General features: G+C 33.4%; 1 protein-coding gene across 3 annotated transcripts; it reads left to right on the top strand.

Moving 5' to 3' along the window:
• The first annotated feature begins 9,598 nt into the window (after positions 1-9,598).
• Positions 9,599-16,484, top strand: LOC101255855 (uncharacterized). Of its 3 annotated transcripts, XM_069290762.1 has the most exons (12): positions 10,792-11,032; positions 11,230-11,316; positions 11,876-12,069; positions 12,568-12,701; positions 13,295-13,353; positions 13,429-13,483; positions 13,579-13,629; positions 14,506-14,545; positions 14,775-14,869; positions 15,519-15,566; positions 15,885-16,004; positions 16,165-16,484. In XM_069290762.1, exons 3-12 carry the CDS (start codon positions 12,051-12,053, stop codon positions 16,231-16,233), a joined length of 690 nt encoding a protein of 229 aa, XP_069146863.1. In that variant the 5' UTR covers positions 10,792-11,032; positions 11,230-11,316; positions 11,876-12,050; the 3' UTR covers positions 16,234-16,484. The 3 variants fall into 3 exon arrangements, with proteins under 3 accessions (XP_004250760.2, XP_010313095.2, XP_069146863.1); XM_004250712.5 differs by lacking the exon at positions 11,876-12,069 and having other exon boundaries at positions 9,599-11,032; XM_010314793.4 differs by lacking the exon at positions 11,876-12,069 and having other exon boundaries at positions 9,599-11,032; positions 16,151-16,484.
• The last annotated feature ends 166 nt before the right edge of the window (positions 16,485-16,650 follow it).

Raw genomic sequence — 16,650 nt, 5'->3', positions numbered from 1 at the left:
TATTTAAAAGTATATGTTGCCATAGATGATTATATGTAGCAACATATGACTCAAATGTTGCTACATATAATCATCTGTAGCAACATATGCCTCAAATGTTATGAAAGACAAATGTTGCGATACACGCATCAGCTATAGCAATATTTGACTCATATTGCTACATATAATCATCTGTAGCAACATATACTTTTAAATAATGATTACGTGGGAGAGTGCTTTTAGATATATTAGATGTGGCAACATATGCAATAAATGTTGCTACAGACGAATCAGTTGTAGCAACATATGCCACATGTTGTGACGAACGAATGTTGCTACATATAATCATCTGTAGCAACATATATTTTTAAATAATTATTACGTGGGACTGTGCTTTTAGATATATTAGATGTGTCAACATATGCAACAAATGTTATTAGATAATACCTTTTGTTTAATAATTATGACTCTTCAGTTCAATCTGTTGAAATGTTATGTCCTGCAACATTTAAAAATTGTTGGCCTTTATAAGAACAAAAGAAGAGAGAGATAAGTCAAAAGTTGTCTTCTCTTTTTCTTTTTCTTTTTTTTTTCTCTTTTTCTTCATTCTCAAAAATGGCTTCAACTAGTTTAAACCTCTTCGAATCCCTCCCGACTGAACTAGCAATTCTTATCGTTGAACGGGTTGCTTCCTACTCTCTAGAAAATTTAGTTAGTGTTAAATTATGTTCTAGGTTCCTCAATGAAGTTGATAATGAACGTTCTGTATATCAGAAGGTTACATTGGCCAGCTTTCCCACTGAACGTACATGGAAGATGAATCAACATGCCGTGTCTTTCATGAATATTTACATAGCATCGGAGAACTTAGAAGCCTTATACAGAAAAGGCGTGATAATTTTACTATTTTTAGTTCTTTTTCACCTTGCATCAATTTATTTTGTAATCTTAATGTGTTGTTTCTTTTATAGCTTGATTTTTTTCAATCGTAATGATCCAACTGCACTAAGAATGGTTAAAAAAGCAGCAGAATGTGGCCACTGTGGTGCAGAGTATGTGCTTGTCGTAATTTCAATATTTGAAGGCGGTATTTCCATGAGAGAAGGCTTGATGTACATTGCGAACATGAAAAAAACATGTCAGTAATAGTGAGAAGATGTCGACACCATTTGCGGTGCATTTTAAATCGAATGAGGGGTGCAAGAACCTAATATATTGGGTGTAAGATCCATTTGTTACACTGTGCATCAACCCAACAAAATGCCTGCATGATTCATTGACTTAGAGGAAGTGACGATGAAGATGATATTCGTTGTGGATAGTGTATTTGTGATTTAGAACTAGATTATCTAGTTAAATTTCTTCCGCATACTACTGTGTGGGAATAATTTAATTTAATCTGTTTTGAAGACGATGTTGATTTTATTGTTTTTGTATTTATTTTGAAATTATATATGTAGCAACATATGCAGTTTGTTTTGTTAAATTCGCAACATATAACGAAACTGTTGCAACATATAATTATAACAAATGACTTTTTTGGGGCTTAATTCAATTAAATTATCATGTAATTCGATATGTAACACCAATATATAGTTCTACAACGTGTCTAAGTAACAAACTGTGATCGTTAACAACACTCTCCATTGGATTATAGCAATTATATTTATAAAGATTATCATCTCACTAGTTCATCATACATTGTCCTGCTAAGTCCATATGATAGTTATATAACACCCTTCTAAATCGTTGTTTCAAATGTTATACCTTATTATTATTGATTATTTATGTTCTAAATCACTAAAATTTGGTTCAAATTTTTATTTTTTCTTTCTAAATCGATCGAATCGTCTATTAGTGTCTCCTTGATTTTTCATCTGTAACAACATATGCAGTTTCTGTTGTTAAATTCGCAACACATAATCAAACTGTTGCAACATATAATCATAACAAATGACTTTTTTGGGGCTTAATTCAATTAAATTATCACGTAATTTGATATGTAACACCAATATATATTCCTACAACATGTCTAAGTAACAAATTATGGTCATTAACAACACTCTCCAGTGGATTATAGCAAATATATTTATAAAGACAATCATCTCACTAGTTCATCATACATTGTCCTAGTAATACTATATAATAGTTATATAACACCCTTCTAAATCGTTGTTCCAAATGTTATACCTTATTATTACGATTATTTATGTTCTATATCACTAAAATTTGGTTCAAATTTCCATTTTTCCTTTCATAAATCGATCGAATCGTCTATTAGTGTCTTCTTGATTTTTCATTTGTAGCAACATATGCAGTTTTTGTTGTTAAATTCGCAACATATGATGAAACTGTTGCATTATATAATTATAACAAATGACAATTTTTTAAATGTTGCCCAATGATAGGCAAAACTCATTCTGTTTAACAAAAAGTAAAATAGGTCCAACCCATTCTAGAATACATTTTCATTTTCATTTCAAGAATAGAGTTTTCAAATTTTTCATCTTTGCTACTTCAGTTTTGGCGTCATTTTTCCAATCTAATTTGATTTTCTTTCAGTCACACTGTTGTATTTTTGATTCGCCTTTGGTTAAATTAAATTTCGGTACTCCAATGGTATGATGTCAAATTTGTGATGATGAAAATGATATTATGTTGAATGTTAAAATGTATTACAAACATGGAGATCTACTTTCAATGCAAAATTTATGGTCAAAAGACAATCCAGGTCGCAAATTTTGGTCTTGTCCATGATATCGTGTATGTATGTTTATTTCTAAAATATTTTGGAGATTTCAGATCTCTTTATTTTTTTACTTAAAATTTATTTCTTTGTGGTATTTTAGGAGAATTCATGCAACTTCTTTAGATGGAGAGATCGTGAAGATGTTGATATACGATTCAAGTTCATTATTCTCTAATTGGCGAACAAAATTAAGGAGTTGGACACTATTGATGAAAGTCATATCAAAAGAAGTACCAAATGGGGGATGAAAGAGAAGAAAAAGACCAAATGGTGCAACATTTGGAAGCTAATGTTGGTGATCTTTGTTTTTTTTTCTTGTATTTTTAAGCATTACCATAAATAATTTTGTAGAGGATACAAAATTATTATGTAGTTGTGTACAACCAATACAATTATCATGGTTGTGGAATTAAATAGACGTTGCACTCCTGATCAAACAACAAATTATTATGTAGTCGTGACGAACAAATATTGCGATATACGCTTCAACTGTACCAATATATAACTCAAATGTTGTTACATATAATCATTCGTAGTAACATATGATTCACATGTTGCTACATATAATCTTCAGTGGCAACATATGCAACAAATGTTGCTACAGGCGAATCATCTGTAAAAACATATGCCACATGTCATGATGGACTAATGTGGCGATATATGCATCAGTTGTAGCAACATGTGACTCAAATGTTGCTACATATAATCATCCGTAGCAACATATGACTCAAATGTTGCTACATATAATCATCTGTAGCAACAACTGACTCAAATGTTGCTATAGGCGAATCATTTTAGCGACATAAGCCAAATGTTGTGACGGACGGATGTTGCGATATATGCATCAGCTGTAGAAACATCTGATTAAAATGTTGCTACATATAATCATCTGTAGAAATAAATGACTCAAATGTTGCTATACATAATCATCTGTGGCAACATATGCAACAAATGTTGCTACATATAATCATTTGTAGAAATATATGACTCAAATGTTGCTACATATAATCATCTGTAGAAACATATGACTCAAATGTTGCTACATAAATAATCTGTAGCAACATCTGACTCAAATATTGCTACATAAAATCACCTATACGAACATATGACTCAAATATTGCTACATATAATCATCTGTAGCAACATATAACTCAAATGTTGCTACATATAATCACCTATACCAATATATAACTCAAATGTTGCTACAACTGATTCATTTGTAGCAACATATGCCACATGTTGTGACGGACGAATGTTGCGATATACGCATCAGCTGTAGAGACATCTGATTAGCAACATATGCAACAAATGTTGCTACATATAATCATCTGTAGCAACATCTGACTCAAATGTTGCTATAGGCGAATCATCTGTAGCGATATATGTCAAATGTTGTGATAGATAAATTGATAAAATAAACATTGTCTTTAAGATAAAATAAAATAACATATTTGATAAATTAAACCTTGTCTTTAATGACAAACATAATGTCAATGCTTGAAGCATTGAGATATTATCCCATTAGCCCAAATATATTGCATCCGTCCAATTAGATTGTCACGTAACAGTGAACTGGGTGGATGCAATTCTGTCCTACTAATCAAATGCTCAATGAATGCAATGGAATATGACCCGCACGCCGATCCACTTGCATTTTGTACCATAGGTTCTATTCGAATGTTAAATTTCCATGGTTGAGAGAGCAACTTCTGTGGCAAATGATTCATTATTCCATTCTGTTTCAACAATTTAGGCAGCAACTCGAAGACATGTTGTATGTGTGTGAAAAACTTGTCATTTTTAGTAACCACCAGGTTGTAGTCATAAACATTGATCAATCCATTGTGCAAGAGAATCTCGACAGTCATGAAATGGTTACCCGAAATGTTTATGACTGTCAAAATCATTTTTGCATCTTCCAATCCATGCCTCCAGGAGTTGGCCTAATACCCCTGACATAGTCAATCCTATCATCATCCTATACAAAGTCATCTAGTAACTGACTCATTCTTTTACCACCTGACATTGTTGCCTCATTGCTCATTTGATTATATCTATGTAGGGAGTTCATACAGAAGTTGAGATCCAGGATTCTATCTCTGGGATCATAGTAGTTCGGGTATTTCCAATGCCTCTATACTGAAATTAAAAATAATATTAAATAGTTAGGAAGAGTAGTCACTTAAAAGACATAAGAAATAGTTAATAATATAAAAATTAGGATTACCCAATCTTCCCACCAAACTGTTAGGCTTGTCATGTCCTAAAATCTTGACCGATAAAAACATGCATGTCATATTCCGTTCGAATATCCTTTGCACAGGTCACCTTAATTACTGCTTCTTTTCAGCTACAAAGGGATGCCTATAAATATTCAACTTTTTATACTCTGTCACCTCTTCCTCCATAACGGCCCTTGGAATTTCTCCAAACATCTTTCTCTTCAAATTTTGCATTGTCTTGGCAAATGATTCTTTTTCTCTACTTGGTCTTTGGAGTACATGCATGCCGCACATTCTTTGATATAATGCCCTTCTTGTTTTTTAATTCATTGACAACTTCACTCAATTTTTGTAGATACATGATAGAAGTTTCTTATACTTATCACAGAGAAAGCCACAACATCGTCTACAAGAGGTATCCCCTTCGTGTTGTCTTGCACCAACACCAGCAGCAACACCAACACAAGCAGCAGCAACACCAACACCAACACCAGCACCATCATCAACATAAAAAACAACCAATTCATTACTGACTTCATTAGAAACTCTCTCTCTTTTGATGATTGTTGCTCCAGCCAACACCATTTTAAATCTATCCACAACAGGATCAAAATTGGTTTCAACCAATCTTAGAGTTATTAGATATGTCATTTGCAATTCCTCTTCTGTTGGGGTAATCCATGTATGGACAACATAAAATAGTAAAAATGAGTCATCAGTAAGAATTTTGTGTTGCTACAGATGAATAATCTGTCGCAATATGTGTCACAAATATTGCTACAAATAAATTATCTATAGCAACATGTGTCACATGTTGCAACACATGACTCGTCTATAGCAACATGTGACACAAATTTTGCTACAGACGAATCATGTGATGCGACATGTGCCACAAATGTTGCTACAGATGAATTGTCTGTTGCGATATGTGTCATAAATGTTGCTACAGATAAATCATCTATAGCAATATGTGTAACATGTCGCAACACCCGACTCGTCTATCGCAATATGTGGCACATGTCGTAACACATGATTCATCTATAGCAATATTTGTGTCACATGTTGCTACAGACGAGTCATGTGTTGCAACATGTGACACATGTTGCTACAGATGATTTATATGTAGAAACATTTGTGACACATGTTGTGACAGACACTTAATCTGTAGCAACAAATGAATTATCTGTAGCAACATGTGACATAAATGTAGCAACATATGTCTGTAATATACTAATAATAACTTACTGCATCAAAAGGAGGGTTAAAAAGATCTGGAATATGCCCCTTTTTGGTAGTTTTTGTTCTTGCCATCAACCATCTCATCATCCTTGGGGATGATCACTCTTCTGCTGCAATTACTTGGTGGGTCAAATAAGAAATGACTTCAAATGTCTAGGCCTGTAAAAAAAGAAAAACCTGTCAATAATAAAATGTTGAATTATTACTTAATATAATATAAAAAGATTAAAAACATTAGCTTTACCATGAAATCCCATGGAAAATCAAACAAGTTGATTGTCTTTTCTCCTAAAGGCCTCAACATGTAGTCGGCAGTTAGATGAAAGCTCCTATGACCCCACGGGTAGTTCTTGAAAACTTCAATATCCTGACAAAAAATGACATACTTTAAAAGTATGTTGTTGCCCGGATCCTTCGGCAAAAAAATATTATGTGTAAACCAAAGTAAGCACAATGACTCCTTGTGCTTCCTTGTTGTATACTCCAGTTCCAACAAACTTAATAAGTCAGAATTTTTAAAGCTTTTGCCTACAAGGGTTATCAAGTTCTGCTCCTCAGTTGGCAATGACCGTTGTCGTGCTTCTTTTACTTCTTTAACTACATTCTTTCGTCGTGGTTCTGTTTTAAAAATGTATTCAGGGATGGTCTCAACAGGAGGATGACATTTTAGCCCTGTAACTATGATAAACTGTCTTATGTCAAAGAAAACTGGCATGCCACAGTAATTAATTAGAATCTCATCATTCTTATTGGAATTTTCAAAAATGAACTTTCTTTTCAAAAGTTCATACACGATGGTCATTTGAAAATGTGAAAGTGTATCAATGGGTAAATCAAGAAAATGACCAAAACAACTATTTCTGAAAAAATCTTCCAATCGATTTCTCGTGAGGATATCCCTGAATTTGACGAAAGGTCTTCCCAGGACTGACCTAATGATGTTGTCACCATTAGTATCAGGCTGTAGTTGCACAGGGAAAGTGTCTCCATTGATGATTTTAATCTCATCATCACCACTAGCATTGAACTCTTCATGAAGTTCTTGTTCTTCTTCATGAACTTCTTTTATTTTTATTGTTGTGCCACAACTATTACTTCTGTATTTTCTCCTTCTTCTCCTGAACTTCATTTATTTTCCCTTAATCCTCAACTTCTTGTTTTCCATCTTCTTCCTCCACTACTTGTCTTTGTTCATATTCTTTTTGACAAAATTCTACTTCTGCTTGAGAAGAAGAAACTGCTTTAGTTGCAAGTTTTTCTAAAAGTGTAGTATTTTCGTTTTGTTTTCGATGAATTTTAGACCTAGCCTTTTTCTATATCTTTGTTTGGTCAGATAAATATCAAGTTTTCTTTTGACAGGAGTCATTATTTTTGTATCTAAAATATTTGAAAGCCACACACACATGAGCTACAACCACAAGTCAAAATAGGGCAATAAGCAGATAAACACATGCATTTCAAACCCTAATTAAATGTTACCTTACTTGAGAAGATATATATCAACGATAAAGTAGAAATTATGAGGACAACACCGCCTTGCTGTAGAAGATGATCTGTGAAAAAAGGACTAAGAGTAGAAGAGAAGAAGAAGTTGGCAGTAGAGAAGAAATAAATAAATTTTGTGGAATACGAAATGACATTTATAGAAGAGGGTGGAGAGAGGAGAGAGGGAAAATGAAAATTAAAACCGTTTATTTTTTTTTTAATTTTGACAATTCAAACTGTGACATATGTTGCTACATATATAATATTTGTTGCTACATATATACTAATTGTTGCAACATATAATTTTTCATGCTTATTACTACAGAAATTACATATATAGAAGAGAAATTAGTATAAATAAATAAATCTTGTGGAATACGAAAGGACATTTATAGAAGAGAGGAGAGAGGAGAGAGGGAAAATGAAAATAAAGCCGTTTAATTTTTTTTTAATTTTGACAATTCAAACTGTGGACATATGTTGCTACATATATACTATTTGTTGCTACATATATACGAAATGTTGCAACATATAATTTTGTCGTGTTTATTACTACCAAAATTACATTTCAATTTACACTTCACCAATTGTTTTATACAACTTATCAACAAAAATGTAATTCACAATGATATGATATACATAACCACCTATCTAATCAATGGTTGTAAACTCAATATTTTCATCGATCTTAGATTATTTTTTTTAGTTCTACACATCTCTGGGTCTTTATTATTATTAACGTAATCATTTCGAGCCTTTACAATCCCATAATTCCATAGGAGTGAAGCATATCTCAAGCGAAGGGTGTCAGCATTAATTCCACATGATGGTATTTTTAATCCATCACTCAAATACTCGCGTATGCAACAACAAAAATTCCAAAATCTCTGTATAGTATATAATCAATCTGAAAATATAATAACATCACATTTCGATAGTTGTGAGACAAAATAATATTGTGATACTTACAGACTACTGCTTTCTTGTTGGACAATACTAGTAACATGACTGACTTCAAATGGGTGAGATTTGTTCTTTCCTTTGTAACATTTAAGAACTGACCAGTTGGTTCGCTCATTTTGCTCAAAAGATTAACTCAACTCAAGGTACTTTGACAACATTGTAGCCATCTTTTGAATCTCGGAGGATAGTTTTCTATTAGACCTATTTGAGGACATGAAATCATACACTTTTATGCACCGTTCCTTCAATGCAACGACTGTCAAGACCCAATGAAATTCTCCATTACTATTTACAGGGACATAAACATCATCCATCAAGTGACAAGGCATTCCAGAGGGTATAGCATACCCTTTCATTATGTCAATGATTTTATCCTCATATTCACTGGAATTGTCAATGTATGTTTTGAAAAAACAACTAGTGGTGGTATATTGATATTCAGACTGAATCTTTTGCTTCGACTTCTTATGCAAATAGTAAAATATGACATCCACATACTGCACACATGCATCAAACAAGTGTATCAATTTAATTGTATATATTCATGTACTAAACAGTACATATAAAAGTGAACATGGATTTACCTCATCATTCCAGCACATATTGGGTTGAGACATTACGTTGAACCAGTCCTTATTCATTGAAAATGCAACTACTAAATCAAGTTCGTCAAAATCAAGTTTTGAGCAATTGGCTAAGTAGTGATCCTCCTTGTTTCCTCTGCAATTGTGTAATCATTATAATTCATTATATATTGGACAACAAGAAGAAATTCTAATAATAGTTGAACGGCTTTACTTGCTTTACTTTACTTACTTTTTTACATGATGCTTGTAAAGATCCTCTTTTATCCATTGCGAAAAGGATGACATTAGTTTAGTTGGACCTTCGCCGTCAACGTTAAAATCTTCAAATGGATATTGTCGCTTCACTTCACAACTGACAACTTAGACTTTCTTCCCTTTCTTTTTCTCTTTCGCTTTTTCATTCTGCTTCTCCTTCACCTTCTCCTTCTCCATCTCCATTTCCATCTCCTTTACCTTTTTTTTCTTCTCCTTCTCCTTCTCCTGTTTTGCCTTCTTCTCCTTCTCCTTCTCTTCAGTTGCTTTCTTCTCCCTCTCCTTCTCCTCCTTTGCCTTCTTCTCCTTCTCCTTCTTTGCATTCTTCTCCTTTTCCTTATCCTTCTTCTCCTTCTCCTCCTTTGCCTTCTTCTCCTTTTCTTTCTTCTCAATAATCATAGAAACTGTTTGAGAAATAGATTTTTTCAACCTCCTACATTTCAAAGGTTGTGAAGTCTTCTTGGATCTTTGCACATTAATTTTATGAGACATTTCCTTAAAAATATCAGTGAGTTTTTTAACATTACTAATAAAATAATCATGTTGCTGCTCACCTTCGCATAGACAAAAGAGCATTTCATTTTAGAAGATTGAGTTGTTGTCATGAATTAAGCTTCTTATATCATTTCATCTACAAGGTAAATAAAAAAATATTGAGATTTTACAATTCATTATAAAATAATAATAGCAGTATGTTTCAACAGATGCATCATATGTTGATACATCTATACAGATTATTGCAACATTTGAATCTTATGTGGCAGCAGATGACCAACATATCAATTTTACAATTCATTATAAAATAATATTAGCAGTATGTTGTAACCGATGGATAGTCTGTGGCGATAAATTAACATTATGTTGCCACATATGTACCTGCTGTTGCGTAACTTGTACATCTTATATAGCGACAGATGCATCATACGTTGACACATCTGTACAAATTATTGCAACATTTGAATAATATGTGGCAACAGATGACCAACATATCACTAAAATGTGGCAACATAAGCTAAAATCATATCAACAAAATGACAAAAAAAAAGAAGAATTACAACAGCAACAAAAAATGACTTTTCACTAAATGATAACATTACACATACATTTCCTCAAAATAAGGATTTTTTGAGTTGGCTTATTTTCTTTCAAAAATGATAAACAATACAGACTATTAAGTCGATTATTCAGTTTTTACACTTATCAGAATATTTTATTGTTTCAAAAAATAACTTACCCATTTTTAGTCGAACACGATTACAGATGAGAGAGTAATGGAGGACCGGAGAGGAAGAGTAACAGTGCAGAGGAACACGATGAATTTCCAAATTTCTAAGGAAGAAAATGAAGAAAAGAAGAGAGAGAAAGAGGAGGGAAGATGAAAAGTTTAAATGATTTGATTTGAATTATAAAAGTGTTTTTTTTTGTATTTTATAAAGTATTAGAAAATTTTAAAAATGTTAATTTGAATCTGCGGCTCATAGCTCTGCGAATTGAGGTTTCTGCAAAAATGGAAGAGTATTTTCAGTGGATGAAGACTCTTCGCACTCAAATGAGTGGTACGCATCTCTCCAATCTCCAAAACTATCAACACACTTTCAGATTTTCTCATCAATCTAGGGCTATTTTGTTTCCGTCGAAATTTTGTACTCAAATTCATAAATTATGTTCATGTCTGTGTACGTTTATGTTAATTTTGTATCATGGTGTGTATTGTGTGCGTGTGGAGTCTGAAATTGAATTGATGAACTTTCAGATGTAGAGGATGAAGCAGTTAAGATAACAGCCGAGGAGCAAATGCAAATAACTACACTACAAAATCTCGAAAATGAAATTAACTCAGGTTAAACACTTGCTTCCTATATGTTTGCAGAAATAGAAAATTCTGGACTTCTTTTCCTTTTGATTTTGTGAAAACTTTATGCAATTTGAGAGTATGTATAGCCTTGTGAGTAAGAAATTTCGTTGTTGCCAAGTTGTGTTATGTCTTTAACATTTTCATAATATGGATCATAACCTTCTTACTTATATTTCATGTTTACTAGAAGAAATAAGAGTGCATATGAATGTTTATGTTCATGTATTGCATTGAAATTGTAGGGGAGCTTTAGTGCCAAACTTTAGTTTGAAATATTGGTTGACCGAGTTAGACGTTTCATTTGGTGAAGTTATGCTACTGCTGGCTCTTATTATTTATTCTGGTATTCTAGTTCAAGTTGTACAATTTGTTGCTGAGTTCATCTGAGATCAAGACTGGACATTACCTACACTAATCATGTTCTTTGGTCATTTGCCCAGGACTCTTTAAACAAGGATTTCCACAGCCTTTTCCATCTTTCCTTTTACCACAGTTATTTTTTATTTATATATAACTGAGAAATTCCAAACGGTTAATGATGCAGGTTAGAAACTAAGCAGATAATGGGCCGTCACACTACCCCTCTATCACTGTTTTTTAAAGCTATGGTCATAATGCATGATAATGAACTCTTTGAGGCATGCATCAGATCTAGAAAGACTAAGAAGACCAATTGATGAGATTCAATTGCATATTCATCAAATCCTGATAGAGGGAGAATGACACAGTCCTGCAATGGTTAAAGCTCATTTCCCTTCTATTTAGGCTTATCCATGTCCAGTATCCTTTGCAATCTTGTGTTTTTTTCTTCTGCAGAGAACTTTGTCTAGAGGTGTTTAGTTTCAAAAATGGAATAGGATACCTGTTTATTTTCACTCCCGTGAAACATCAGTCCATCATGTCCGACTTTTGTTGCTAGATTTTTTCTTGTTCCTTTTGTCTTTTTTCTTCTTTGATGTGGGCTGTGGCTGGGCATTTCCAGAAATCTTTGTTATTTCACAAGGTTGAAACCATTTGAATTTATCTTGACCTTGCTTCACTTTCTGCGTCATCTCTTACAATTTGGTCTATTACATGAAAATTGCATATTGTGGAGCTCTGAATCTTAATAATTGTTTCTACCTTACACATTATTCATTTCTCTTTTCCCTCATGTTTTTCTAATATTCAAATAACTTTCCATGTGGAATAGCAGAACTCTGCAATACCTAAACCTTAAACTGCTATACAATGCAGTGAAATGTCAGACAAGCCAACTCAGAGAGGAAATTGCCAGGATACTGGAGAAAAAAGGGCAGATCTGTTCCATGATTTTGGAAAAACAAAGAAAAATTGCTTCTTTAGGAGCTGATTCTTCCACCCTCAACCAGGTAAAACTAAGAGCTGGCATCCATTAACTTTGAAACGGAGCTGAAACTGAAAGCCTCACATCGCCCTTGATGGATAGGATTGGTGATGTTTCTTAATTTGGTACATGAAACCAGAAATATATACTCTATCTGTTCGCAGCTTCACAACCGTATGGCGTATCCAACTAGACATGGTTTCTAAAACAGAAGTTTAGAAGTAAATGTGTTTTGACATAAAGATTAGGCTAGATATGATTCTGTATTTTTCAGAAGTGGGGGATGAAAATTATGTAAAGATTGAAAATTTGGTCTCGTCTTTTTTCCAGAAACATACTGATGAAAGAAGGATGAAGTAATGTATATTATGGAAGCAGTCTATTATTTGACCGTCGAGCTATAAACTGCAATCTTGAAGTACTTAAATGAAGAAACAATCTTGGAGTTCAATTCTTAGCATTGTTTGCATAGAAGGGAAGAATAATTTTGGTTATTTAGGAGATAGGTTTGCAAGTTTTTACTTGACATAAACTTATCTTTTGATAAAGGAAAGTTGGGTTAATCTTTGGGAATCATTTGATATAGCATATATTCTTTGATCCTTGTTTGTCAAACAGACATCGGAGCTCCTTCAACAAGAAAGAAACAACATGTCAGCAAAACTTCTACAGAAAAGGTAACTTGGAAATCATATATTGGAGATTTCTGATGGATAGTACATAATTATAAGTGCATGTGGTTGTCATAACAGTGACTATTATGCTAAAACTGTTGAAGAAGTAACTGCTCAGCTAGGAGAACAGCAGGTTTTTTTCCATGTTCCCTTCCCTGTTGCTTTCCACTTAGATTGTTCAACTATATAAGCTTTATTTTGATCACAAGCAAGGGTTCTTACTTTTAGGGTTGGATCAAAGATTGCAAACAGAACTTGTGGGTTGGAGATAATGGCCAGGTATTTCTACCAAGTCATACTGTTTTATTTTCACTGAATTTTGGTGCTCTTCTCTATAAATTTTCTTGGAATTATAATTTTCCAACAGATTAACTGAGTAAGATTTTTTAATATTTGTGTATATAAAACCCAATGAAGGGAAAAACAAATGCTCAAAAAGCCAGGTCAAAGGTAATTACAAGAGGTGTATTATAACATAATCAAATGCATACATTCTAATTCAAGCTGTGAAAGAAAATAAGATTCTACGAAGTATCAGAAATTACCGAGAATAGTATGATTACAGTTAAAATTATGTTATTTTATGTTATGCTTATCTTTTCAAGTGCAATATTTGAATATGTTGTGGGTTTACAGATTTTTTGAATTTTTCAAGTGCAATTATCAAAGAAACTTGATATTTGTGAAGCCCAAGGCTTTGGCCGAGACAAGCTGCTTAGATTCAATTTTTTATTCAGTCAACTACTTTTGCATCCTCCCTATAAGAATTCTTGTCCATTAGCTTTGAAGATATAGTGGTTTTGGACTTGATGTACTTTGATTTGGCAATACTTATAGTTTCTGGTGATTCTCAAATGACACATTTCTGGAAAACTTTGAGGTATGAGTCATTGCTTGGTGATCTGACATTCAAATTTGAGCATGAACTAGCTGGTGACATGATGTTTCCTGCATTAACCCAGCTTTGTAAAAACTCCATAAACTATTATAGTACTTGTCATTCCTCTGCCAGTATGATATCAGTAGAGTAACTACTTGCTGCTTAGACAGTCTATCTTTCTACCACCAGAAAAAGGGATAGAATGGCTTATCTGAATTAGATTCTTACTCTTATCATAACTATATACTGCTGGAACTGATGTCTAAAGCATTCAGGTGATGGACAAAGTTAGTGAGAAAACTGGTGAAATTGAAGGTATGACCTAGCACTGTTAGTTTATATTCTGATTTCATGATGTCGATGGGTTAATGCAAATGATAAAAATGACTATTTTGCAACAGTTGCATCTCAATATGCTACAAGCTAATTTTGGGAATCACCTGTAGACATTATATTCACCTCTGCCTTAACTTCGTTTTCTTTCTCTTATCCTTTTAATCTTTCCTATTCATCCCGTTTGAGGCAATTTCATATTGATTTACAGAAAATCAGGATAAGTTGGTAGAAATTCTAAACGCTAAAACAAAGCTAAACCAGATGAGTGAGCTGAAGTCCAAACTTGTCACAGAGAACAGCCAGGTTAGTTAAACAATTCTGAGTTCTGATCAAGCCGTTTTTGTGTGATGACTGGCCCTTTCCCTTGGGCACTGAAAACGAATAAAGACCCCCAAAAGATATTGCTATTACCATTATTGTTTGATGAACCATTGAAGTATATCCTTCAGTCTAGACACATTCTCCTGCTGAGTGGATGTTGATATGTCAGTATGGAGGTCAGAGATCTTCGATGTTCCTTGAAGTCTCTCTTCCTTTCCTAGTTCCGAAATTTGAAGGTAGAGTTGACGCTTACCCATCAGATTCTTGTATTTTAAAGCAGAATTATTACAGGGTTATCATTCCCCCTGTATTGCCCTGCTACTGAAGTTGACTTTCTTAACTAACCAGTACAGCAGTTGCAACATTTTCTCCTCTCCCATGAAAGCCTTTGGTGCTTTAATGGTTATTTATATACTCTTAATCCACACTAATATCGATGGTTTATAAATTCCCCAATCCTGACTCCTGGACAGAAGAAAGGAAAATCTCTAATTGAAAATGGAAAACCGAGTCCTATTGTTTCTTTATGAGGGAAATCAACGCCTGAGATTTTCTTTGTTGCTCATTCAAGTACAGTTATTTTCAGTTTCAGTTCAAATACAAGAATCTGAAAGGCATCTTACTTTGACAGGTAAGGAGATCTATTGAGCTTGTGAAGTCAAAAACGAATGATTTCAAGGTCAGTTACAATCTGTATTACATAAATTCAGTCTTAGCTCGAAATATTTTTCTTTTGATAATGATAACAACTGCTTGTCAAATCCATCTTGGCATTTGCAATTACCCAACAAACAGTTGCTTTGGATACTTAACCAGAAAAATGCATCAAATTTAACTTATTGGGAAATCAGAAAGTTGAAATCAAGAATTTGAGGAAAAAGAAGATGTTTGTAACTTCTAATTTATTAATCAACATAATTGAAAGAAAATATACTTGCTACAGTTCAGAGCATCAGCCTCTAAAAGTCTATGATCAACATCATGCATTTTTCTGCAGGCACAACTCGGGGATATGGATAGCAAATCCTTGCAAGAGGAGTACCAAGCACTTCTCTCAGACAAAGCTGGAGAGGCAGAGTATCTGCACTCTTTACAACTCCAGATTGCAAAACTGATGGTATTGAGAAATATTCACTCTTTATTGCACTTTGACATGTCATTCAACTTGTGGTGTCAATGTTCAATTTTAAAGAGATTCAAAATATCCCAAATTGATGGAGTTAAATTGTCAATTTATTTTTCCATTTGACTCACAATTAGTAGTTTTTTGCTTTCAGATAATTTCCCACAGTATCAAATGTTCTTGTGGAAATGAGTTCAAGATAGACATGAATCTTTGTGGATGAAAATGACCAGGGCCAGGCAAGTACTTCAACTAGCAAGTGGTGGAGTGTCTTCATTACTAGTTAGGTATGTATGCAAATAATGGTCGAGATAGTTTGAGATAAATGGGGAGCTGTTGCAGTTGTTGAGATGGCATAAGAATATGGTTTGTACTTTGTTGCTGTAGCATCTATATTCTATGTAAAAGACAATTTTAAATGCTAGTAGAGTTCTGCTTGAATGAATAACATACGCACAACTGAACTTAAGCTGAGCCTTTCTCGTATTGAAAATTGGACATTTCATTACATGTGTGCTAAGTCTATGATGTATTAGAAAACAAAGTATAGAGAACTATAGAGCTTTGTCATCTATCATTTCAGCTCAGATTACTACATTTATGGAGGTGTGCATTTGGTTCAACACATTCAAGCAGTGTA

The sequence above is a fragment of the Solanum lycopersicum genome, chromosome 11 (genome assembly GCF_036512215.1).
Source record: "Solanum lycopersicum chromosome 11, SLM_r2.1".
NCBI lineage: Eukaryota > Viridiplantae > Streptophyta > Magnoliopsida > Solanales > Solanaceae > Solanum > Solanum lycopersicum.
This window is presented reverse-complemented; position numbering and strand designations above follow the sequence as displayed.